At 46.1% G+C, this 23,753-nt stretch overlaps 2 protein-coding genes and 1 long non-coding RNA gene across 9 annotated transcripts in view; 1 reads left to right on the forward strand and 2 right to left on the reverse strand.

Annotated features, from left to right (window-relative positions):
- The first annotated feature begins 1,440 nt into the window (after positions 1 to 1,440).
- Positions 1,441 to 4,842, forward strand: LOC130187435 (uncharacterized). 5 transcript variants are annotated; one of them, XR_008830450.1, is made up of 4 exons: positions 1,441 to 1,936; positions 2,550 to 2,742; positions 3,458 to 3,586; positions 4,098 to 4,842. It is a non-coding gene; the product is annotated as an uncharacterized LOC130187435 (long non-coding RNA). The 5 variants fall into 5 exon arrangements; XR_008830452.1 differs by having other exon boundaries at positions 2,637 to 2,742; XR_008830453.1 differs by having other exon boundaries at positions 1,441 to 1,891; positions 2,637 to 2,742.
- A 62-nt stretch (positions 4,843 to 4,904) lies between these two features.
- myh6 (myosin, heavy chain 6, cardiac muscle, alpha) lies at positions 4,905 to 12,244 on the reverse strand. Its single transcript, XM_056404990.1, has one exon. The coding sequence runs from the start codon at positions 11,191 to 11,193 to the stop codon at positions 5,395 to 5,397; it is 5,799 nt and encodes a 1,932-aa protein (XP_056260965.1). The 5' UTR covers positions 11,194 to 12,244; the 3' UTR covers positions 4,905 to 5,394.
- A 1,295-nt stretch (positions 12,245 to 13,539) lies between these two features.
- LOC130187232 (serine/threonine-protein kinase PAK 6-like) overlaps positions 13,540 to 23,753 on the reverse strand; it is an 11,347-nt gene continuing 1,133 nt past the window's right edge. The window contains exons 2-12 of one of the 3 annotated variants that reach the window (XM_056404653.1): positions 21,830 to 21,996; positions 21,076 to 21,132; positions 19,866 to 19,937; positions 18,596 to 18,862; positions 17,248 to 17,826; positions 16,235 to 16,681; positions 15,963 to 16,096; positions 15,737 to 15,863; positions 14,610 to 14,735; positions 14,401 to 14,535; positions 13,540 to 14,190 (exon numbers count right to left, since the gene is read on the reverse strand). In XM_056404653.1, the coding sequence (XP_056260628.1) occupies positions 14,023 to 14,190; positions 14,401 to 14,535; positions 14,610 to 14,735; positions 15,737 to 15,863; positions 15,963 to 16,096; positions 16,235 to 16,681; positions 17,248 to 17,826; positions 18,596 to 18,802 (1,923 nt within the window). In that variant the 5' untranslated portion in view covers positions 18,803 to 18,862; positions 19,866 to 19,937; positions 21,076 to 21,132; positions 21,830 to 21,996 and the 3' untranslated portion in view covers positions 13,540 to 14,022. Of the gene's footprint in view, positions 14,191 to 14,400; positions 14,536 to 14,609; positions 14,736 to 15,736; positions 15,864 to 15,962; positions 16,097 to 16,234; positions 16,682 to 17,247; positions 17,827 to 18,295; positions 18,574 to 18,595; positions 18,863 to 19,865; positions 19,938 to 21,075; positions 21,133 to 21,829; positions 21,997 to 23,753 lie in introns of those variants that run through there. The other 2 variants (XM_056404654.1, XM_056404655.1) reach the window with 2 other exon arrangements.

The raw sequence follows: 23,753 nt of genomic DNA on the forward strand, positions 1-23,753 counted from the left end.
CGGTCGATCCAGTGGAGAGGACCGGTGGAACCTGAGAGGAGACCTCCACAGACCCGGTCCTCTGACTGTCCGGCTCCGTGTGATCCACATCAATAGTGTCATAAATATTAATATTGATGGATGTGTTATTTGTGACGTCACGGTCCCTTATTAAAGTGTTATTTCTCTTACTCTGATCAGGTCTGTGACGTCGAACATCCTCAGGTATATTCATGGACTCGGTCCTGGAAGTCGTGGCTCTCGGGTCCCCAGTGCGGGTCAGTCCGGGTCCGGGTGTGGGTTTCCAGATGAGGCTGTAGTACACAGCCAGGACGACGGCGGCCAGGGACACGGACAGGACGTAGACCACCACGGTGGCCAGCCTCACCCACTTCTTGTTGGCTTTGGCCACCAGCTTTGCCTTCTTCTCCCCGGTGTAGGTGGCTGGTTTTCCGCGCTCCGCTTGCCCGAATCCCGGGGTCCAGTTCCGCGGGTCCCGCATGGTCACCCGGTGGTTCCTGCCCTGGTGGTGCTCCGGGTCAGGAGGACAGACCCGGAGTCCAGGAGGAGGAGGAGGAGGCGTAGTGTGAGGTCACGCTGCCGCCCGGTCCCTCCGTCATCCACAGCTAGATCAACATCTGGGTCCACAGCTGGAGTCCTCCACAGGTTTATACTCATACGTCAAGTTCCACCGAATCAACACGGACCGGAAGCTCCAGAGTTTCGTTTTCAAAATAAAAGCATAAGTACATTTGAAGCGAATGTGTGTTGTGTTGATGACGTATAAAGGTAGGGAGTCATCATTTTGTCAGTCAGTCTTCACAATAGTTTAATATACAACAGTTACCATGGTCAACGCTGGATATGTTAATGATGTATTGAACTGGAAATGTCCCCAGTGTTCATTTCAGAAATCTGTTCACCTTCTGTTGAAGTTAACTAGCGTAGCATGCTGGTAGTTTCAAAATAAAAGCATCCTGCAAGTTTGTCAGCGGGACGATTTGACAGAAATCACAGATGGCAGGAAGTGTTATTCCAACGTCACCAGTGATGTCATCCAGGGATCATGAGAGTGAGAAACTTGGACTTTATTTATGTTATGGGCGCCGGGTACAGCTCCTGTTGTTGTTGTGTTATGTTGTATGGTGCAGATGTAACCCATGTTAAAACATGATATAAATAAGAATGTAAATTAATTCATCAGAGTTAATTAAGAAATATTAATACATCAATTATCTAATGTTCAAGATTAAAATGTATGTATTAAAGTTCATGTTGCTGCCCCTTTAAGGGACTAGCGACATAGACGCAACACCTGAGCGGAGACCTGAGGGAGAGAGCAGAGAAGTCAGAGAAAACGAGCGGCGATTAATGAACATAAAAGTAGTGAAAAAGTTGAATTTGCAGTTCGGGAACTGACGGGGATTTTATGGGAACTAAACCGCACCGGTTTTGGTGAGTTTTGTGTTTGTTTTCTTGCATTTTTGCCGTGTTGTATTTTTTCTCTGGCGGAGAGCTAACGCTAAGAACGTAGCTGTTTACAAGGAAATGCTCCGTCAAATTGTTTACCAGTTAATATTTCGGGTTTATGAAGACTGTCAATGTTATAAAAGTGTATGTATGCTGTGTAAATGAACGGTGTGTGCAGTAGTTAGTGTGGGAGACCGCTGCCATTTTGAGATGAAAAAACACCGTAGCAGTAACGTGACAACTCAGAGACTGTGAGAGATTTTATTGTGTGATTTGAGGATTTAAAAAGAGATTTATTGTGTTTATGACCTGTTGCACAGGTCAGGTTTTTTGCTTAGTTTGAAGCTCGGTCGGAGCGAGGATTGGTCTTCCGTGTGCAGGCGAGCACATGCACAGAAGGGATTCAAGATGGCGACCCAGACCTTCAACTCATCTCCATCGCGTCAGTGAGGAAATCTTCTTCGTACAGTGATTCGCTGCCAGAGTGGTAGGAGTATCAGGGATCAGTTGAACTGAACTGAGGATTTACTAAAAACTATTTTTCAACTATTTTTGGACTGAAACTTTTCATTGAACTGAACACTTGAATTCACATTTGGACTTGAACTTGGATTGAAAGTGTCATGCTTTTATTTTCATGCTGAGTTTGTGTTTTGAATGTGATTGGATGATTGTGGTGCACTTTGATTGTTTAATTGAAGGTATTTTGTTGCCTGTAAAGGAAAAACGAGTTAACTCAGGAAGGAAAATAGGAATACTAAAATAGGTGCAACCTAGGAGAAAAAGATCGGTCTAATTCAACTTAGATTAGCTTTATTAAAATAACCTAGGTGAACTAAAGAACAAAAAGAAAGGGTGAAATACTTTTTCCAATTATACCTACCTTGTTATTGGGAACCTGCAGGGTACTTTCTTTGTTTTGTGTACTGTGTTTTGCATGTGTGTTTGCGCATTCAGTAAATTGCCGGCCTCTGAATTTAAAGTAATGGTCTCTGGTTGAATTATTTTTGCTCCCCACTCCTTAGAGCTTAGAACTGGTCCAGTGGCGCAGTAAGAGGTGTGATACCGGTGCTACACAGTCTTTCCCTTTTTGAATTAAGGCCGCATCGACCTGTCATCCGCTGCTCCGGAAGTGGATTTCCGCCTCGTCACCGCCTCCACAACTGCTCCTCTGTGTCTCTGCCCAGGTGTTCCTCGTTTTCGGCTGGTCCCTCCCCTGTTGCGAAGCTGGTCCCAGCCGCCTATCACAAGCCTGCCTGGTCCCGTCCTCAACCGTATAAAAGCTGCCTTGTGGTAATGGCTGGGCAGTGATTTGATCTGAGCAGTCCGCCTCTTTGTTGAAAGTTTCGACGTGTGTGATAGTTCTCTCTCCAGGAGTCAACTTTGATATTTGTGATTGTTTCTGGATGTTGACTCGTTGTGACACTAGTTCGGGAGTTGTGGGATCATGAGCTCTAGGGTTTAGAGTAGTCTAGTTTAGTCTAGTTTGGTTTAGTTTAGTTTAACCTGTTATTTTCCTGTCTTCTTTATTTTCAGTCTAGCAACATTAGGATTTATGGGTGGCTGCTAGATTGTATTTTGTTTCGACAGGTAAGATTGGAGGTAGTGTTTTTATTTTCGTCTGTTTTCTTCTGTAGTAGTGGGGATTGGTCAGGTTAGGAAGCCTGGCTTGTTCTGGTTGTTTTGTGATTTGGCTCCACCCACTGCCCTTTCCATTTGTTCTTCGCCTTATGCGATTCATTTGTGTTGTGTTTGTAAACTCTTTTTGATCGCTGAACAATAAATGGCATAACTTGCCTGATAACATCAGCTAAATGTTGCTTCCCTTATTCCACAACATCTACAGGTTGTAACAGTTTATGACCCAGGAGAGAGAATTGTAATTATGCCATTTGATTATTTACTTGTTTGTATTGTTGTTAGTTAGGTTGGTAATATGAAGCATATCAGAAAATGAATGTGTTGTTGTCCTTTCTTCAGCTGTATATCTGTTTTTCTTTCTTTATAGAAAACCACAGCCATGATATTCAGCTGTCACTGCAGAGACATAAAGACACAAACATCATCTCCCTCTCAGCCCTTTATTCATCATCACGGCAGAGTCAACTGACCAATCAGGGCTCAGTTCTGCCATCAGGTAAAGAAGCAGTGATTTCACTGGACAGCGTGTGATAATCTGATTTTACAGGAAGTGATTCTGTGATGTAAGACAACAGCTGTTTGTTCCAGGATTTTCCAGGATGATTGAAGTATTACAGGACTGGTAAACATCAGATTTAATGATAAAGAAAATGATAAAGAAAATGAGATTAAATATCTGGCGCTTCACCCTGTGGAGTGTTGGAGTTGAACCTGGACCTGAATCAACCCGAGGATTTGTAACTTATTATTATTTTTTAATATTGTTTCCTCTTGTCTCTCTTGTTGTTTGTTCATATTTTGTAATTATTATTATTATTATTACTTATTATCTATTTTCTTATTTTCTGATATTATTATCATTATTATTATTATTTTGTTTTGAATTTTTTTCTCTTGCTCATGGAATACTAGCACTTATTACATTTCATGTTTCTTCCCTCCAGTAATATTAGTTTTGTGTTGTTACTTCCTGTCCATCATGTAATAAATAATTGTTTTTGTTTTAGATTCTGATTCAGTCACAGAGTGAGGATCAGCTGTCCTGAAGAATAATCAACAGCTGATGTTACAAAAACCCCTGAGGTGGTTTAACATCTGCCCCTTCTAACATCTGGATCAAAAAGGGCTGCAACATGAAAACAGATGTGGACATGTTTGTCAGGTGACCACATGAGGGCGCTGCTGCATACCTGTACCTTGGTTGTGAGGTCAGCTGATCATGAAGCCTCTGTTGGTACCTGATAGTTTCTGGGTGCAGGCTCTTACCTGCTCTACAACTAATGTTTATGTGTTGTTTTTTATCAACAATATAAAATGAGTAAAATCCTTCCTCTACAGTGGCCCTTAGAGCTCAAAGCACTGCACCTTAAGAAAACCTCTTCATCAGTTTGACAAGTGCTGCAAACACAAGAGGAAGTGTTTCTAGGGGACCTAGGCCACCGTAGAATGCGGCCCTGAATTGAGACACACTTGTTGTTTAATGCTTTGTGACAACAAGCCTGGTCCATCACCTTTTAGTGTCCCCTGGAAGCACTTCCAGTATCAAATTGGTGAAGATGTTTTCTGAAGTTGCAGTGCGTTGAGCTCTCAGGGCCACAATACTCCTCTCCTCTCTTGTGCTGCTCTGTCGCCCCCTGCTGTCAGAAATGTATACCAACCTCCATCTTTATACAGATACAAACAATACAGGAACCTGTTCCTAACAGAACCACAGGGAACCTCCAGAGAGACGATCTTAGTTACATGTTCGGTTTTTCAAGTTACCATGATCAGTGATTAGCATGATGACTACAACTACTACTACTACTAATAATAATAATAATAATGATAATACAATAATGATGATGATGATGACGAAGATGATGATGATGATGATAAAACAATCGTTGCTCTTCGTTTCAGCTGTATCCTCCCAGTCTCCCAGAAACAGGAAGATCTGTCAAAACAGATTCAGATATTAAACAGTGATAAGTAAAAACAAAAACATCCTGACACAATGTCAAACTTACTGGCCTTTTTTCAGGGCTTTCAATCACATCTCACTGTCTTCATCAGAGGATGGCATTTGTTCAGTTGGCACATTCCAGAGTGGAACTTGGTTTTATGTTTGGGGAAGAGTTTGCAGACAATCTCTTCTGATGAAAACCATGAGGTGGTGGTTGAGAGCTTCAGTAAGAGCTAGTAGGTAGACCTTTAGTTAATGGACCTTATGTTACATAAGTCTTGTTTTGTCGTGTGCTGACTCTTTAGAGAGTGATTATCTGGTCTAATGAACACACCTGCGACTTGGACTCTGGGACGTCCTCACTCGTCCAGGCCCTTCTTGGAGGATCCGTCCCTGGTCTTGGCCCTCAGTTTGTTCACCTGAGACTCAGCGATGTCAGCTCTTTCCTCCGCCTCCTCCAGCTCGTGCTGCAGTTTGCGGAGTTTGGCCATGTTGGTATTTGCTGCCTCCTCTGCCTCCTCAGCTGCATGTTTGTAGGACTTAACCTTCAGCTGCAGTTTGTCCACCAGGTCCTGGAGGCGAGCCATGTTCTTGCGGTCTTCCTCGGTCTGGTAGGTGAGCTCCTTGATGCGCCGCTCATACTTGCGAACCCCTTTGATGGACTCTGTTCCCCTCTTCTGCTCTGCCTCCAGCTCGTTCTCCAGCTCTTTGATGCGAGCCTCCAGTTTCTGGAGCTGCTTCTTGCCGCCCTTCATGGCAATCTGCTCGGCCTCATCCAGACGGTGCTGCAGGTCTTTGATGGTCTGCTCCATGTTCTTCTTCATGCGCTCCAGATGGGCGCTGGTGTCCTGCTCCTTTTTCAGCTCCTCAGCCATCATGGCTGCGTCTGTGATGGCCTTCTTCGCCTTCTCCTCAGCGTTGCGGTTCTCCTGAATGGCCTCCTCCATCTCATTCTGCAGGTGGAGGAGGTCTGCCTCGTGCTTCTTCTTCTGGTTGATCAGGCTGGTGTTCTGAGAGTGCAGCAGTTGCATTCGCTCTGTCGCGTCCGTCAGCTCCTGTTCAGCAAGTTTACGACTTCTTTCCGTCTGCTCAAGGGCAGCTCTCACTTCCTCCAGCTCAGCCTGGATCAGATTGTTTCGTCGTTCCAGGAGAGCGATGTTTTCTCTCAGGTCGTCGTTGCCGTGCTGGGCGTCATCCAGCTGCAGCTGAGTGTCCTTCAGGAACACCTGGAGGCTCTTGAGTTGTTTCTGGGCATCAGCTGCCTGCCGGTTAGCTTGGCTGAGCTGGATCTCCATCTCGTTCAGGTCGCCCTCCATCTTCTTCTTCACTCTCAGGGCCTCGTTGCGGCTCCTGGTCTCAGATTCCAGAGAGGACTGAAGAGACTCAACCATGCGTTGGTAGTTCCTCTTGGCCTGCTCCATTTCCTCGTCTTTCTCCGCCACTTTCCGCTCCATGTCGGCCTTCACTTGGTTGAACTCGAGTTGGGCTCGCAGGATCTTGCTCTCTTCGTGCTCTAGGGAACCTTCTGCCTCCTCCAGTGCCGACTGGAGCTCGACTTTTTCTTGTTCAAGCTGCTTCCGGATCTTCTCCAGTTCGTGGGCACTCCTGCCGCCCTCCCCCAGCTGGTCAGTGAGGTCAGAGATTTCCTCTTGGAGGTTTTTGTTCTCTCTCTTCATTGTCTCCAGTTGATCCAGACACTCTTCATAGGCGTTCCTCAGTTTGAAGAGTTCAGTGCTCAGAGACCGAGCCTCCTTCTGGGAGGCCTCCAGCTCACACTGTGACTCCTCAAACTTCTGCTTCCACTCTGCCAAGACTTTGTCGAAGGCTCTCTGCTTCTTGTCCAGTGCTGCAGACGCTGCATTGGACCTCTCAAGGTCCAGCATCAGGTCTTCAATCTCGTTTTGGAGACGGTGCTTGGTCTTCTCAAGTGATGAACACTTTGCGTTCACAGCCTCGATGGCCTCCTCTGCCTCCTGCAGTCTCTGAACCAGCTTCTTCTTTGCTTCTTCCAGCTCTTCTGTTCTCTGGATCCCATCGGTTTCATATTTTGTCCTCCATGCTGAGACCTCAGTGTTGGATTTGGACAGAGCTCTTTGCAGCTCAGCCCTGGCCTCCTGCTCTTCCTCAAACTGTTCTCGGAGCAGATCGCAGTCATGACGAGAGGACTGTACGGCGTGGGCAAGGGCGTTCTTCGCCTTCACTTCCTCTTCCAGCTGTCTGCGCAGATCTTCTACCTGCTGGTTGAACGAGTTCTTCCCCCTGGTGAGCTGCGATATCAGACATTCCTTCTCCTCCAGCTGACGTCCAAACTCACCGTTCTCGGTGAGCAGCTTGGCCCTCTGGCTAGTCAAGTCATTGACGGTTCGTTGAGCTTCCTCATATTTACTCTTGTACTCGTTCATATTGTCTTCCATTGTACGGCACACCTTCTCAATGTTTGACTTGGCCTTCACCATACTCTCCATGTTGGAGGACAAGTCATCCAGCTCCAGCTTCAGCTCACTCTTCTCTTTCTCCAGCTTCTGCTTCACACGCTGCAGGTTGTCAATCTGTTCACCCAGTTCGGCAACACTGTCAGCGTGTTTCTTCCTCAGGGAGGCGGCAGTAGACTCGTGGTGGAGGGTGGATTCTTCCAGCTCCCGACGCAGCTTCTGAAATTCAGCATCTCTCTTCTTATTCATCTCCACCTGAGCAGATGTTGCTCCACCTGCCTCCTCCAGACGCTCGCTGATGTCCTCTAGCTCGCGGGAAAGATCGGAGCGCTGCTTCTCGACTTTGGCCCTGGCTGCACGTTCAGCATCCAGCTCCTCCTCCAGCTCCTCAATCCTCGCCTGGTTTTCTTTCAGCTTCTTCTGGAGCTGAACTGAAGCCACCTGCTCATCCTCTAGTCTTGAATTGACTTGGGAGACCTCAAAGTCTTTTTTCTTGAGCTTTTCCTCCAGCTGTTGTTTGTCATTCTCCAAGTCCATCAAACTCTCCTGGGTCAGTTTCAGGTCTCCTTCGAGCTTCCTCTTTGAGCGCTCATGGTCCATCCTGACTTTCTTCTCTTGCTCTAGCGAGCCCTCTAGATCGTCCACCTGTTGTTCCAGCTTAGCTTTAGCTTTGGTTAAACTGTTAGCTTTGTCCTCTTCACTCTGAAGGTCATCCAGTGTCTGCTGGTGAGCCTCCTGCAGTGCCCTCTTCTCTTTGGTCAGCTTCATGATGTTCTCATCCTGGGACGCCATCTCCTCCGTCAGGTTTTTCACCTTATTCTCTGTAGCATGTTTCTCTTTCTCGACCTTGGCCAAAGTCAGCTCCAGGTCATCTATGTCTTTCTTCAACTCGGAGCATTCGTCCTCAAGCTTGCGTTTCTTAGCTGTGAGATCTGCATTCAGCTCTTCTTCATCTTCAAGTCTCTCCGTCATCTCTTTCAGCTTGGCCTCCAGTTGAATCTTGCTCTTTATAAGCTGTTCGCAGCGTTCTTCAGCATCTGTCAGCGTATCCTGTTCAGACTGTATTTGAAGAGTCAGATCATTCTTCTCTTGGAGAAGAGTCACTATTTTCTCCTCCAGTTCCTTCCGTCTTGCTTCTGATTTCTCCAGGGCTTCTTTCAGCTTGTTGAATTCGTCCTTCATGTTGGCCATCTCTTTCTCAGACTCTGCGCTCTTCAGCAGGGGTTTGATCTTGAAGAAGAGCTTCATCCAGGGCCAGTTCTTCACACCCAGGAAGGAGCGGAGGTTCCACTGGATAACCATTAAAGCATCTCTACGCTCCACTAGCTTGGCGAATTGTGCCCTCATAAGGAGTGCCCGGGCGTTAGCCTGGATCCTGGTGATGATTCGAGACAGCTGCTCATCTCGCATCTCCTCCAGTGTTCCCAACAGGCCAGCTTTAAAGAAAACCTTTGTGTGGCCAAACTTGTACTGGGTGTGGTCGATGTCCAGTGATCCCAGCAGCTTTTCAGCACTTTTCTTACAGTCCATGAACTGACCCTCAGGGATGGCAGAGGCATTCAGGATCCTGTAGCGCTGTTTGAAGTCGCCATAGAGAACCCTGTTTGGGAAACCCTTCCTGCAGATTCTGATGCCTTCCAGGACGCCGTTACAGCGCAGCTGGTGCATCACAAGGCAGTTGTCCATAGCTCCTGGAGTTTTCCTCTCATTAGGAATCAGACAGCGGACAAAGTGGGGATGTGTGGTTTTCAGGTTGTTCATCAGCTTGTTCAGGTTTTCCCTGTGAAGTGCGGACACCGTCTGGAAGGAGGAGCCCTTCTTCTTGGCTCCTTTGCCACCTCCCTTGTCGCCACCATCAGCTCCTGAATAACTTGAAAACAGCACACTGAGTAGCTTCAGAGAGGATTTCTGGTAAAGACCAACCACAGTTTCATTCAGGGGGTCTTTGTTTTTGACCAGCCAGCCACCGATGTTGTAGTCCACGGTACCAGCATAGTGAACCAGGGCAAAATGAGCCTCTGCTTTCCCCTTTGCTGCCCTTGGCTTTTCAAACATCTTGTTCTTCCCTAGATGATTATCATAGAGCTTGGACTTGAACGTCTGGTCACTGGCTTTGGGGAACATGCATTCTTCCTCCAGGATCGACATGATCCCCAGCGGCTTCTCAATGAGGTCAATGCAAGCTTGTAAGTCCATCCCAAAGTCGATGAACTCCCAGTCGATACCTTCTTTTTTGTACTCCTCTTGCTCCAGAACGAACATGTGATGGTTGAAAAACTGTTGCAGTTTCTCATTGGTGAAGTTGATGCACAGCTGCTCAAAGGTGTTGAAATCAAATATCTCAAATCCAGCAATGTCCAGCACTCCTATGAAGTACTGACGGTGCTGCTTTGTGTCCAGGGACTGGTTAATTCTCACCACCATCCAGTTAAACATCTTTTCATACACTGACTTGGCCAGAGCACCAATGGCATAGTAGACCTGATCCACACTTTGGCCTTTGGTGACATATTCATTTCCTACCTTGACTCTGGGGTGGCACAGGCCTTTGATGAGGTCAGCGGAATTCAGCCCCATTAGGTAAGCTGATTTATCAGCAGCCTCAGTCCCATCAGGTTCAGCCTGCTCCTCACGCTGCTTCTGTTTGAACTTCATGTTGCCGTAGTGCATGATGGCGCCGGTCAGTTTGTAGACGGCCATCTTCTCCTCTGGAGTGAAGCCGAGCACATCGAAGGCGCTGTCGGTGGCCATCAGTTCCTCAGAGTCATTGATAGAGGCGACTGTCACCTCTCCTTGGGAGATGTAGGAGTAGTCGTACGGGTTGTTGGTGATCAGCAGCATGTCCAGTAGCTCTGGCTTCTGATTGGACAGGATCTGGTAGAAGATGTGGTAGTTCCTCTCAGCCTTGAGCTGAAAGGTGACACGAGACTTCTCCAGCAGGTACGTCTCGACGTCAGCAGACGACAGTTTGCCGCTTGTCCCGAAGTGAATTCGAATGAATTTTCCAAAACGAGATGAGTTGTCGTTTCTTAGTGTTTTGGCGTTGCCGAAGGCTTCGAGCGCAGGGTTCGCCTGGATGATCTGATCCTCCAGTGTCCCCTTGCTGGTGTCTTTTTTGCCTCCAACAGCAGCGATGCTGGCAAAGTACTGGATGACTCTCTTAGTGTTCACTGTCTTTCCTGCTCCGGATTCTCCGGTGATGAGGACAGACTGGTTCTCTCTGTCGGTCAGCATGTACTGGTAGGCGTTATCAGAGATGGAGAAGATGTGAGGAGGGGCCTCGCTTCTCTTCTTTCCCCTGTAGGCTGCCACCACCTCAGCGTCGTAGACAGGAAGCCACTTGTAGGGGTTGACAGTGACGCAGAAGAGGCCGGAGTAGGTGTAGATCATCCAGGCGGCGTAACGCTCTTTGAGGTTAAACAGCACGGCGGGCTCATGGAGGAAAGTGAACATCGCCATGTCTTCAATTTTGTCGAATTTCGGCGGGTTCTGGGGGTGAACGTCAGACTCCTTCACAGTTACTGTTGTTCCGTCCTCCTTCTTGACAGTCACCATACCTCCATCTTTACTCTGGATTTGTCCCTTTATATACTCGACCTTATCGTCGACTACGAAACATTCAGTCTTGATGTCAAAGGGTCTGGTCTGAGCCTCCAGACGCTCCTTGTCTGACTTCCTCAGGAAAGGAGCAGCCTTCCCAAACTCGGCCATCAGAGCGTCACCCATGGTTGAGGTCCTCTCAGTCAGAACAGAGAATCACAGAGAGGAGAGTCTTCTCCCTGGTGAATCTGATGAAGAACTGCAGACTCTTCACTGCAGGAGGATTTTTATGAAGCGTCGCTCTCGTCCAAATAAGGAGACGGGCGCTGAAAAGAAAAAAAAAAGTCTAAATTTGTCCTGGGATGTGAACGCACCATGAGGGCAGATTCCAGACCTTTGGCTGTTAAAGTCCATTTTAGGACAAGCAGCGTTTCACTGTTTATCAGCCGGCTGATAAAGACGCTGACACCTGTTCATTTATAGACTCGTCCTCACCGAAGCAGTTCTGACTCTCTGTCTCCTCGACAGTTTAATCATCCACAAGAAAACACAGACCTCCAACTCATCCACTGATATTTTAATGTCACCTTTTATTTATTCAAGAAACGTTCAGTGACTGATTCTGTTTGATCCAGGAAAAGAAAGTAAAGTGAAATCACTGGTCCTCCTTACATAGCACAACTCAGTGGATAAGACAGATGTTATATGTAGATATATATATGGAGGCCCTTTATTAACTATGTTGAGGGTTTAATTTTAACAGATGATCAAGTTTCTGGGAACAAAGCTGTTTCTATCATTACTATTATTTTCAACACTTGTTATATTTTATTATAATTAATATACCCTTTTCTCTATAGATTGACAATTGTTAAGAGAAGAGGAGCATTTGTTTGTTTGTTTAATTTTACTTTTTACTTCCTATGTTGTGAGTAAATGCAGCTGTTATATAATAACATTTACAGTATAAAATACAAATGTTAAAGGCTGTAATTCATGATGTTCAAATTGAAATAAAAATGTGGCGAAAACAAAGTAATCATGAAATGGTTCCTAATGTGAATTTCATATTGCATGGAGACACAATTACTTTATTAATATTAAAAATACATGATTGATTGAATATTTACTTACTTCTCACATCTTTCTATTTATTTATTCAATATTTATTTTGATGGAAACAAATTTATAACAATGACATGAAGTTTGTAACATCTCTGAACCTCAGGTCTCTAGCTGTGACTCCAACATCCAAACTGTTCAAACTGTAGAACATGTGATTATATGATGATGCAGCAGACTTTCAGAATAAAAGTCTTTGGTTTGAGGAGTGAGGTGTGACTGCTGACATGTCTCTGTCTCTTTATCTCTGACAGTCCGGACTCATCAGCTCTCAGCCTCCAAATAGAAGCCACACACTTGAATCAGGGTCTTTGGGTCCTTATCTGACTCCCTGCTAGACTCAGGCGGTGGTGGTTGGTTAAATGAATGTGGAACATTTAACACAAGCAGAACTGCCGGAATGTGAGGATGAAATTAATAATTATCATTACAAATAATACGAAATAAACAATAAACAAACCCTGTTTTTTATTAAATTCAGAAGAATCAAACTATAACTTCAGAGACATGTTCAGGTGTGAGGAGGAAACAGTCCCAGATCAAAGGGAATATGAATATATATAAATTGTAAACATAAGTACATGAATGTGTGTGTGTGTGAGGACTGTTTGAACAGGATAAGTTTACTGTCTGCTGAAAATGCTCAGGTGTTTGTCTGCTGAACACAAGGGTTGGATAAGGATGGTAGAGACATGTCCATACCAATATGTGAGTGAAATTAAGTAATATTAGGTCATTTTGATGTGCGCTCCGCGAGGCTACGTCTCCAAGACAACCAATTTAGGCATGGTAGCATTTGATTAGCTGAAAGAGCAAGGCATATTTGAAGATGAGAATATCACAGTGGTACGTGATGACATTTTACACCTTAATATACTATGACGTTTTTTAAAATTTTTACACTTTCTTTCTTCTTTCTTTCACTTTCTTATTTCTGCCTTTTTATACTCTGATGATTTTTAAAGTTTTTTATGACTTACTATACGATAATGTTTTTTAACGTTTTTTTATGCCCTTACTATACTCTGATGTTTTTTTATGTATTTATGCCTTACTTTAATATGACATTTTATGGTGTTTTAATGCCTTACTATATAATGATGTTTTTTTTAACGTTTTTTATGCTTAACTATATAATGATGTTTTTGAAGTTTTTACGACTTATTATTTTATGACATTTTTATGCCTTACTATACTCTTCCTTATGACATAATTATGTTGATGTTACCATATGTTTAAGAGGATATATTATTATCACATATATACATCCTCTGGATAGATAAAGACATAGGTTCATAACATATATATATATATATATACAGTATATATGTATATATATTTATATATTTATATGTATATAGTTTTTGATTGAGTGTCACATTGAATAAAGTCAGACTGAAGTGAATCTGATGTTTTAAAACATTTTCAGTTTATTAACATTTACATTCCATAAAGATAAAAAAATGAAACTCACATGTGCAAAGACACTTTCTGTGCAAGACAGAGCTCCTCATCACTGATCATCATCACAGGAGATAATTAATAATCAATAAAATACTCAGTACATGCATTAACCAATAAAAACATACAAACAAGATTCATTTTTTCTTCACCTGTTTGTTAAACTCGTGTTCATACTCATAATTTTATTTTTTATTTTCCTGATGTTTTAGACAAAGTGATAAAGAAAATCAGATGAATTCCTCGATGCTGCTCTGGAAGCTGGAGGGAGGGGCTTACAGCAGCACTGGTACGTGATTGGCTGCTGAAGTTGACAGTCTTCTTAGCAACCAATAAGAGATGGAGCTGATGGTTCTCTGTTCGTACAAAACAAAGCAAACCAGAGTTCCTGCAGTTTCTGCAATCTTAGAGTCTCAGGTGAGTCTCAGGTGTTCAGCAGAGCGACATGCGTTTGCGGTGCTGCTCCACCAGCGGCACCAGGCAGCGCGGTGACCCGGCCTGCAGTAGGAACGGGTGCTCCAGCAGGGTGGCGGCGCTGCTTCGCTGCAGCGTGTCACGAGTCAACATGCAGCCCAGGAAGTCCTTCAACACGGGAGACACCTGAGCACAGGTGAGCGTGACATCATCAAACACTGCCAGGCTGATAAGGACCCCACAAACCAATGCTAGCCTGTTAGCATTTTCACAACTATTGATGATTATTGCAATGTTTAGAAAGGATGTGTGTGTGTGTGTGTGTGTGTGTGTGTGTGTGTGTGTGTGTGTGTGTGTGTGTGTGTGTGTGTGTGTGTGTGTGTGTGTGTGTCTGACCCTCTGGATGTTCTTCACGCTCGGTGCTGCTTCGTCTCTCAGCTTCTTCATGGCGGTGATGGGTGTGTCACTGAAGTATGGCGGCTCTCCATCCACCATCTCCACCACCATGATCCCCAGAGACCAGACGTCCACCTGAGGGACACAGGAGACAGTCAGAGGTCACCTGGATCTGGATTTGGATCTGCATCTGGATGTTCCCTTCTTACCTCTGTACCATATGGTGTTTTGGAGATCACCTCGGGGGCCATCCAGTACGGAGTCCCAACCAAAGACTTCCTCTTCGGGACATCTTTACTGATCTGGGCGCAGAAACCAAAGTCTGACAGTTTCACCTGCAGAAGAAGAAGAACAGGTAAGTCAGGTGTTTTTTACCTGTTAGCATCCTGAGACCTTCTCACGGTGGAGCTGCGTCTCCTCCACAGGCTGTAAATAAAGATGGCCGTCATCTTTGTGATGTCACCCACATGTTTCTGAAGCTCAAAGTGAGCTGCTCCACCGTCGCCATCATGGCAGTGTCTGACATCACCCTTAACTCTCATCTAATCCAAATATGGTCAAAGAGGAGGGGCGTATGTGGAGCTGAGACTGAGGTGAGGTGCATACCGTCACCCACCTGTCACTCAAAGAGGCCACACCCTCAATCCTCCATAACTTTAGTCGTTAATAAAATGTAAACAGGTGAGTTATATAAACAGGTGAGTTATATAAACAGGTGAGTTATATAAACAGGTGTCATGAAGGAGGAAATTAGCTCTAGAGACCAAAACAGTTTTTGTACCAGGCTGTAAACATGTTTATTTCTGCTGTAAAGTTGAACATTTTAACATGGGAGTCTATGGGGACTGACTCACTGTTGGAGCCAGACTCTAGTGGTCGTTAGAGGAACTGCAGCTTCAGAGTTTGATACTTGGTCTCCTTAAACAAAGAGACACTTTTCCTGTTTCATTTCAATAACTGATCAATGATCAATATTTCACCCAAATTAAATTTTTAAGAAAAGTCTAAAAACTGAATCCAGATCAGTGAACCTGAACTTTGAGCTGTGAATTATCAGGTGACCCTTTAGAGGGCACGACCCCCAGGCTGGGAACCTGCTCCACCTGGTTAAATATATATGTATATAAAATACTGTAAATATCTCATCCTCTGTTTCTGTGTCAGAGTGTGAGCTCTGTTCCTGTGAGGAGCTCTGAGTGTCTTCTCCTGATTGGTTGGATGTGCGATAAACAATCATAACCAGACGTTTTCTACACTGTGCTGTTACTACGACGATTAAAACATGTTTGTGATCGGTGTGTGCGCGTGCGTGCGTGCGTGTGTGTGTGTGTGTTACCCTCCCGTCCAGAGTCAGGAGGATGGAGTCACTCTTGATGTCTCTGTGGACGACGCCCTGAGCGTGAAGGTAGGCCAGCGCCTGCAGGACGCTTTCACACACCGTCGCTATCTGCTCCTCGTTCAGCCTGGAACACACACACACACACACACACACACACGGATCACAATCACATCACACCTGAGACAATCCACCTGACCGGCAGGTGTATTGACTTCCTGCTCACCTGGTTTCACTGACGATGTGGGTGAGAGCGCCGCCCTGAAGGTACTCCATGATTACCCAGAGTTCCTCCTCCACCAGAGCGCTGCGGTACATCTCCACCACGTTCTGGTGCCGGTAGTCCCTCATGATCACCACCTGAGACCAGACAAAGACAGGTGAGCTGATGATGTTACACGGAGGCAGGTAACAGGTGTCTGACAATCACCACGTGACCTCTGTAAGCTTCCAGGTAAAACTATGAGTAAACGTGAAGCTCCACCCCCTGCGCCCCACCTCATTAAAGAGCAGCTCTCTGCGCTGTTGCTTCCTCAGGTCCATCATCTTCACGGCCACCTGTCGTCCACTGTGTCTCTCTCGGGCGATGCAGACCACACCTGTGGACCCCTCCCCGATCTTCACAAAGTTCTCCAGACTCATCCTCGGGTCTCCGGCGTCCACCACCATCTGCAGCGCCGCCTTGAACTGCTCATGGGTCACAGTCTGAGCACCTCCGTTGGACACTGTCTGCTGGGTGGAGGAGGGGCGGGGCCGAGCGGGGGGGCAGGCTGGGGATCCGGTGGGGGAGGGGCTGGGCTGAATCAGGGGAGTGGGTGTTTTTGGAGTAATGTTAACGCTGGAGTGGGGGCGGAGCAAGCGCTGAGGTAAACCTCTACCTGTGACGACAGGACTGCTGGTGCTGTTAGGGGGGGGGAGCAGGAGGGGGGAGGAGGTAGAGTTCAGCTGGGGGGGAGGAGGAGGACAGAAGAACTGTCAATATCAACTGGTCAAGTTATTGATAAACTGATTATTAACTGATGTCTGATCATTTCTCTCTGTTCAATGGTAGAAAATGAAACACTGATCCAGTCATTGATCAGTGAGAACAAAGGTTATAAAACAATCTGTTGAAACCTCCTGTTCACCTGTGCTCATCATCAACATCATCAAGGTGTCCACTGTGGATGGGAGGAGTCACCGGATCTCACAGGAAAGTAAATGTGTGAATCATCAGCGTAGAATCGAATATTCTGTCTTTTACCTTTACAGCAGTAAGTTTTAGATTCTTTCTTCCTGTTTCATGTAATTTAAGTTTTATTGAACCAACACATCATGTTTATTTAACAACAAACAAAGATTTAAAACATCAGATCACTGTTTTAAGGAGGGTCATGTGTCTGACTGTTTCCTGGAAGCTGCTTTTAGACCCTGGCTAGCAGTTTCCCTTGTTTCCAGTGTTGATGCTAAGCTAAGCTAAGAGTATCTAAGAGTACCTTAGAATATTTCACTTAATGTGGGACTTGTCTGACCTTGAGGTCGTACGAAGAGTGTGGCCTTCTGGGAGTTTGTCTGGAGGAGGACAGCAGGTCCGGCAGGTGATTCACAGCTGGTTTCAGTCTCAGGTGGCTTCTGCTGTCGGTCTCCACGGTCTGCAGGTTGTAGTGACAGGAAGCCGGCCTCTGTCTTAGCCCCGCCCCCTCACTGCGGGCGTACCGTCCACCTGTCTCACCTGTCCCACCTGTCTTCTGAGGTGTACCAAGTGTGGGGGGTGTGGCTTCAGACCCCACCTGGCGGTGGGACTTGGCTCTCTGCAGAGCTCCGTTCAGTTTGGGGCTGCCGATCTCCCTGCGGACCTGTTGGATCCGGTCCTGCCAGTAGGTGGACTTCCCGTCGCTCTTCCCATGGTCTCCACGACCACTGAGCTCCTCGTACTTGTACGTCTCGTCCTCCACCATTTCTCCCAGTCGGCCCAGTGACCGGGCCCGTTTCCGTGCCGACGGGCTACTGCGCCGCAGAGAGTTGGAGCTGGACACGGAGAGATGGCTCATCTCAGAGATCACATGACTGATGTAGTCGCCATGACCGATGAAGCTGCCGCGGACGATCGTCTGTAGGAGTTTAAATATTCAGTCAGATAGAAAAACATGATCAATAATATGATGATCAATACGTGAAGATTAGAGAGAGTTGGATTTCAGAATGAAATCATTAATTTTAGTTAAATTGTGTTTTCTAAATTTCTAAAAAATATTTTGAAACTTTTTGAGTTTGAACTAAAATTCAAAAAGTTCAAATGAACAAATTTCATGGTTAAATTCTGATTTGAAACATGAATTGGTTTCAGTTGTAAAATGAAACCGACAGATGAAAAATGAATCACTTCATTGTTTATATTTTCATTGTAACTGGAATTAATTCTTAGTTCATTAATACTTTAATTAGTTAATTTATTAATTCTACACATTTAATGTTTCTGTTGAGTCACATGACTCTACTGTCATGAGGTCACTGTGATGAATCATCCAATAATAATCCAGTGTAAATGTCACTGTGTGGAACACCAGTGAGGACACACACCTGTGTGATGGTGCGTGTCTGTGAGGAGGTCACCTGAGGTCACCTGAGGTCACATGATCAGACAGAACACATCTGACAGGACCAGCATGGAAACAGGTTTCAGGCTCAAACACGGCATTTACAGTGAACCAGTGAACGCACCGCCAGCAGCTTCACTACAGTTACCAATGACGACTCAGCACAGGTGAGAGGTCAGAGGTCACTATTGTTGTGATGCAGAGTTGCAGTTTAATGAAGTCAGAACGACCCTGATGAAGCCTGTACACCAGACACCTGTGTATAGATAACCGCACCCCTGACCTTCCTGGGTCCGAGCTCGACCTCAGTGATCCTGGAGGGGTCCACCAAGGGGCGTGGCCTCCTCAGCGTGTCGATGACGCTCTGCCACTGCAGCGGCAGACCCACGTATTGTCCCGTGACAGCATTGAACGACGTGTGGACGCGATGCTGGAAGTCTTGCGGCGCCGAGATCTTCGGCCTTCGCCTCTTCTTCCTGCGACGGAACATCGCCACAGCAACACAGCAATGGCAGCTCCAATCACACACACACACACATCAAAGTACACACTGAACACACACACACACACACACACATGCAGAGGGTGTCAGTAAAGAGAGCAGAGTCACATGACCTCCTCCTCCCTCCTGTCAAACTGCCCACATGAGAACTCACCTGTCAGTGATGCATTAAACCGTCTCACCTCTGGGGGGCAGAGTGACAAACACAGACACCTGCAGACTGACTCAGGTCTGTGGTCTCAGACCTGAGTCAGTCTGGAGGTGTCTGTGTCAGTCAGGATGTGTTACCATGGTAACAATCAGTGATACCTGCACCGGCCAGCAGCACCAACAACAAGAAACAGGAAAACATGGCTGATAATTTTTTGTTTTATTGTTTCACTCTTCAAAGTAAAACTTCCAGTAACTGTTGAATTCTTCCTAAAGACAAACATGTTCTGCTGAAGGTGAACGGAGCTCCGTGATTGGATGTGGTTCCTTAGTCAGCCATTTTTTTTAGACTCAGTCTGTCTGTTAAAGTGTCTGCGACCAGGTCCTGGTCTTATTCACTCTGCATGAACCCAGTGGCTTATGGGTAAAATCTTCAGACTCATGTATCTGCAGTCTGAACACTCTGATGTCATCACCATTAAATATCATTCATTATATAACGAGCTTTTGTGAAGATGAAGATGATGAAGATGAAGAACAGCAGGAGTCAAAACTGATTCAGCTCAAAGTCAAACTGAGAAATTAGATCAGACTCATCAGCCAATCGTATGAGTCCTCAGCTCGTCATCATCATCAGGTTAAAAACAGGATGTGAAAATCCATCAGGATTTCAAAGTAAAAGCCTGAGGTTCAGGTTCAAACTGCTGCAGGTTGTTTGACGACATGAATCTGATCATGTGATCGACATGTGACAGGTCATTTCTTCTTCATGGGTTTATTTAAATGATCAATTCTGAATTTCCAATGTTTCTTTTATCTGTTAAAAGAAAACTGTGTTTTTAAAATCAGATTTATTTCAGTTGTATTTTAGAGCTAATCTCTTTCTCTCTCTCTCTCTCACCTGTGTGTGAGTCGGTGTCTCTCCACCTCAGGTAGAAGAAGTCCTGCCTGCTTCAGATCAGTCTGGTTCGTCCTGGAAACAGACAGAGACGATGAAGCAGAGTCTCCTCCTCCTGTTTGTCAAGTGGGAGCGGTGGAGGATGTGGAGGAGGAGGAGGAAGGAGGAGGGAGGAGGGGGGAGTCAGCTGATCAGACTCTGGATCAGTGTCAGTGCACACACACACAAAAAACACACGTCAGTTCCCACATGTGGACGAGTCTTTCTACAGACTTGAGGTCAGAGGTCAGAGGTTACTGTGAGGATGAAACTGAGGTGTGAAGGTGAAAGTGAGTCAGACTGGAGCAGGGACAGGGTCTGAGAGGACAGGGTCTGAGGTCTGAGAGGACAGGGTCTGAGGAGACAGGGTCTGAGGTCTGAGAGGACAGGGTCTGAGGAGACAGGGTCTGAGGTCTGAGAGGACAGGGTCTGAGGAGACAGGGTCTGAGAAGACAGGGTCTGAGGTCTGAGAGGACAGGGTCTGAGGAGACAGGGTCTGAGAAGACAGGGTCTGAGGTCTGAGAGGACAGGGTCTGAGGAGACAGGGTCTGAGAGGACAGGGTCTAAGAGGACATGGTCTGAGGTCTGAGGAGACAGGGTCTGAGGTCTGAGAGGACAGGGTCTAAGAGGACATGGTCTGAGGTCTGAGGAGACAGGGTCTGAGGTCTGAGAGGACAGGATCTGAGGTCTGAGAGGACAGGGTCTGAGGAGACAGGGTCTGAGAAGACAGGGTCTGAGGTCTGAGAGGACAGGATCTGAGGTCTGAGAGGACAGGGTCTGAGGAGACAGGGTCTGAGAAGACAGGATCTGAGGTCTGAGAGGACAGGGTCTGAGGAGACAGGGTCTGAGAAGACAGGGTCTGAGGTCTGAGAGGACAGGGTCTGAGGTCTGAGAGGACAGGGTCTGAGGAGACAGGGTCTGAGAGGACAGGGTCTAAGAGGACATGGTCTGAGGTCTGAGGAGACAGGGTCTGAGGTCTGAGAGGACAGGATCTGAGGTCTGAGAGGACAGGATCTGAGGAGACAGGGTCTAAGAAGACAGGGTCTGAGGTCTGAGAGGACAGGGTCTGAGGTCTGAGGAGACAGGGTCTGAGGTCTGAGAGGACAGGGTCTGAGGTCTGAGAGGACAGGGTCTGAGGTGGACCTGGACCAGGTTAGGAGTTTGTTGGACTCACCTGTCTGTCCGTGAGGAGCAGGTGTCTCGGCCAATCAGTGAGCAGCAAGTCAAAGTCCTGAAAGATAAGAAGGAGGAGATCAGTCTGATGTGGACTCAGGTTCTGGTTTCTGACCCGGTCTCTGTCTCTGTCTCCAGTGTCTTCACAGTCACATGATCTGATTTAAATCGTGTAAATGTGATTCACATATTAATCCTCATTAAAGAACAGTCGGTTCTGAAGTGATCTGATTGGACGAGTCATTCCATGAAGCTGATAGACTTTTAACTCCAGGTATCACTCCTGTTCACAGCTGATCTATTAACCGTTAATCAGCGTCACATTAACGTTGTTATCAATCTCAGATTGTAACAAAGATGAAAATATTTCATATAAATATATCTGTTCGTCAGGAGAGGATGAAGGAAGAAGGTGGATCCTTCAGAGACACCTGAGGGAACGAGGAGACGAGGTAGCAGCTAGTGTCACTGTGCAGGTCAGGAACATGTTTATGTGTTGCTTAGCAACAGTCCAGTACCGGTCCAGGAACTATTTGTGTTGGTGTAGACAAATCAATGATGAAATAAATAAACTAATCATAATCTGTTGTTGCTTATTGAACTAAGATGGTGCTGGTAGAACTGTGTATAAAGAAACGTCACACTGAGGCAGAGTGTGTGTGTGTGTGTGTGTGTGTGTGTGTGTGTGTGTGTGTGTGTGTGTGTGTGTGTGTGTGTGTGTGTGTGTGTGTGTGATCAGGGTGTGACTGACATACCTGAGGAATCAAACACCCTACATGACCAGACAGCTCCAGTCTGAGTCGTCCGACAGGAAACAGACTGACTCACAGCCTGGACCCACCTCTCAGGCTGCTGGTCCAGACCTGGTCCCTGCTGGTCCACATCACAGCAGCCGAGACCTGGTCCCTGCTGCACCGCAGTCCTGTAGACCAGGAGACCAGAGGACAACACGTTCAGGTGTGTCCAGGTGTGATAAGGGCCTTCACTCTGAGCTGGAGTCCAACACCAGAACTATCAAACTATTAAGTGGTCTGATGCAGTTCTGGTCCATGACCCCGTTCCATCAGGGACCAGGTCCTGTTCCACCAATGAGGTTTAACTAATCCAGACTAAAAAGCAATTATCAGGCTAACATGATCCTGTTAACTCTGACTGAACTGCTCTTATTTTGACATAAAGACAGAACCAGCAGAGGGTTGAGACCATGATCAGCTGCAGTTTGATTGGCTGAGTGCTGATCATGTGACTGCAGGTACATGAGGTAAGTGTGTTTGGAACCATCCCAGCATGCACTGCGGCAATAGATTCACGGATGTACGCATAATGAGCACTTTATTAGGAACACCTGTACACCTGCTTAGTCACATCATCCAATCAGTCAATCAGAAGCAGGAGCTTCAGGTAATGAGGCGCTCTGAGCTCAACACTTCCTACACACAAGCGCACTGTATCACGCCGCCTCCTGATTCAGTCAGCTGACCTACAGAGTAATACAGTGCGCTTGTGCGTAGAATACAATAATTCCGCAGTTGAAAAATGTAGTTTTCACAGGGAGAAAAAGATGAAAATCTTCCACATGAAGCTTCGTTTAAACAGATGTTGGATTGTTTCAGGGGCGTCTTTAAAAGTGGCCCCGCCCACAGCAGCTCATCAATCTGACGCTCTGCTGGAACCCCGGTTGGATCTCCTAACTGAGAGCGCACTCACCAGAACCTACTGCACGTAATGTACCAGCTATATATGATGACCTCACACACCCCCACGTCAAAAAAACAGAACTGTCCCTTTAAGATGTTTGAACCCTAACCTGGAGAACCCAATAATCCACATGAGGAACCGGATCCTGGACACAGTTGTGGGTTCTGGGAAGAACCAGCTTTGAAGAACCAGGCTGGAGAGAGGCTTTAAGGTTCTGGAAGGTGACGAGCAGAACTGCACTGAAAGGTCAAAGTTGACCTCTGAGCTTTAGGGTCGTCACTCAAACAACATGAAATGTCTGAGTCTGAACTGAGGCTGCATCCACACTAACACACCTGAAAACACACACACACCTAAGCAGACAGCTATACTGAGCATGTGCGAGCCGGTGTAAACAGGAAGTAGATTGTCTGCTATGCTCATCATGTTGTATTCACCACTGGTAGTCCAGGCTGATGAGAGCCAATCAGGAGAGACTGTGGGTGTGACCTCATCGTTTACAAAGGTCTCAGTTTCTGTCTGTCCAGAGTACATCACAATGCCAGAATTTTCAAAATAAAACACAACCCCAGAGTTTTCAAAATAGAAGGTCCAGCAGAGTTTCTCTGTTTTCAGGGCTCAGAGTTGTGGGGGTGGAGCTTCATAATGATCAACACACAAGAACAATAAACAGTTTAACAGCAAATAATCACAGAAAGACTCTGAGACACTGAGACTCAACAGCCACAAACAGGAAACACGTCTGACCTCAGATCAGTTACACTTTCACACCAAACCCTCCATTCATAAAGATCAGCTTACTGCCACACACACACACACACACACACACACACACACACACACACACACACACACAGATGTGGTAAACACTTCACAAGACACTGTGAATAAGAACACACACTCTCAACAACAAGGGTTCTTTAAGAAACCAAAATAAGGTTCTTCCAGTGCAGTTTGAACAGAACACTCAGTCAGGTTCTT

The sequence above is a fragment of the Seriola aureovittata genome, chromosome 19 (assembly GCF_021018895.1).
Source record: "Seriola aureovittata isolate HTS-2021-v1 ecotype China chromosome 19, ASM2101889v1, whole genome shotgun sequence".
Lineage (NCBI taxonomy): Eukaryota > Metazoa > Chordata > Actinopteri > Carangiformes > Carangidae > Seriola > Seriola aureovittata.

What these genes read in the sequence shown, in the direction of transcription:
- myh6 (XM_056404990.1), bottom strand. Translation starts at nt 11,193, where the DNA reads ATGGGTGACGCTCTGATGGCCGAGTTTGGGAAGGCTGCTCCTTTCCTG.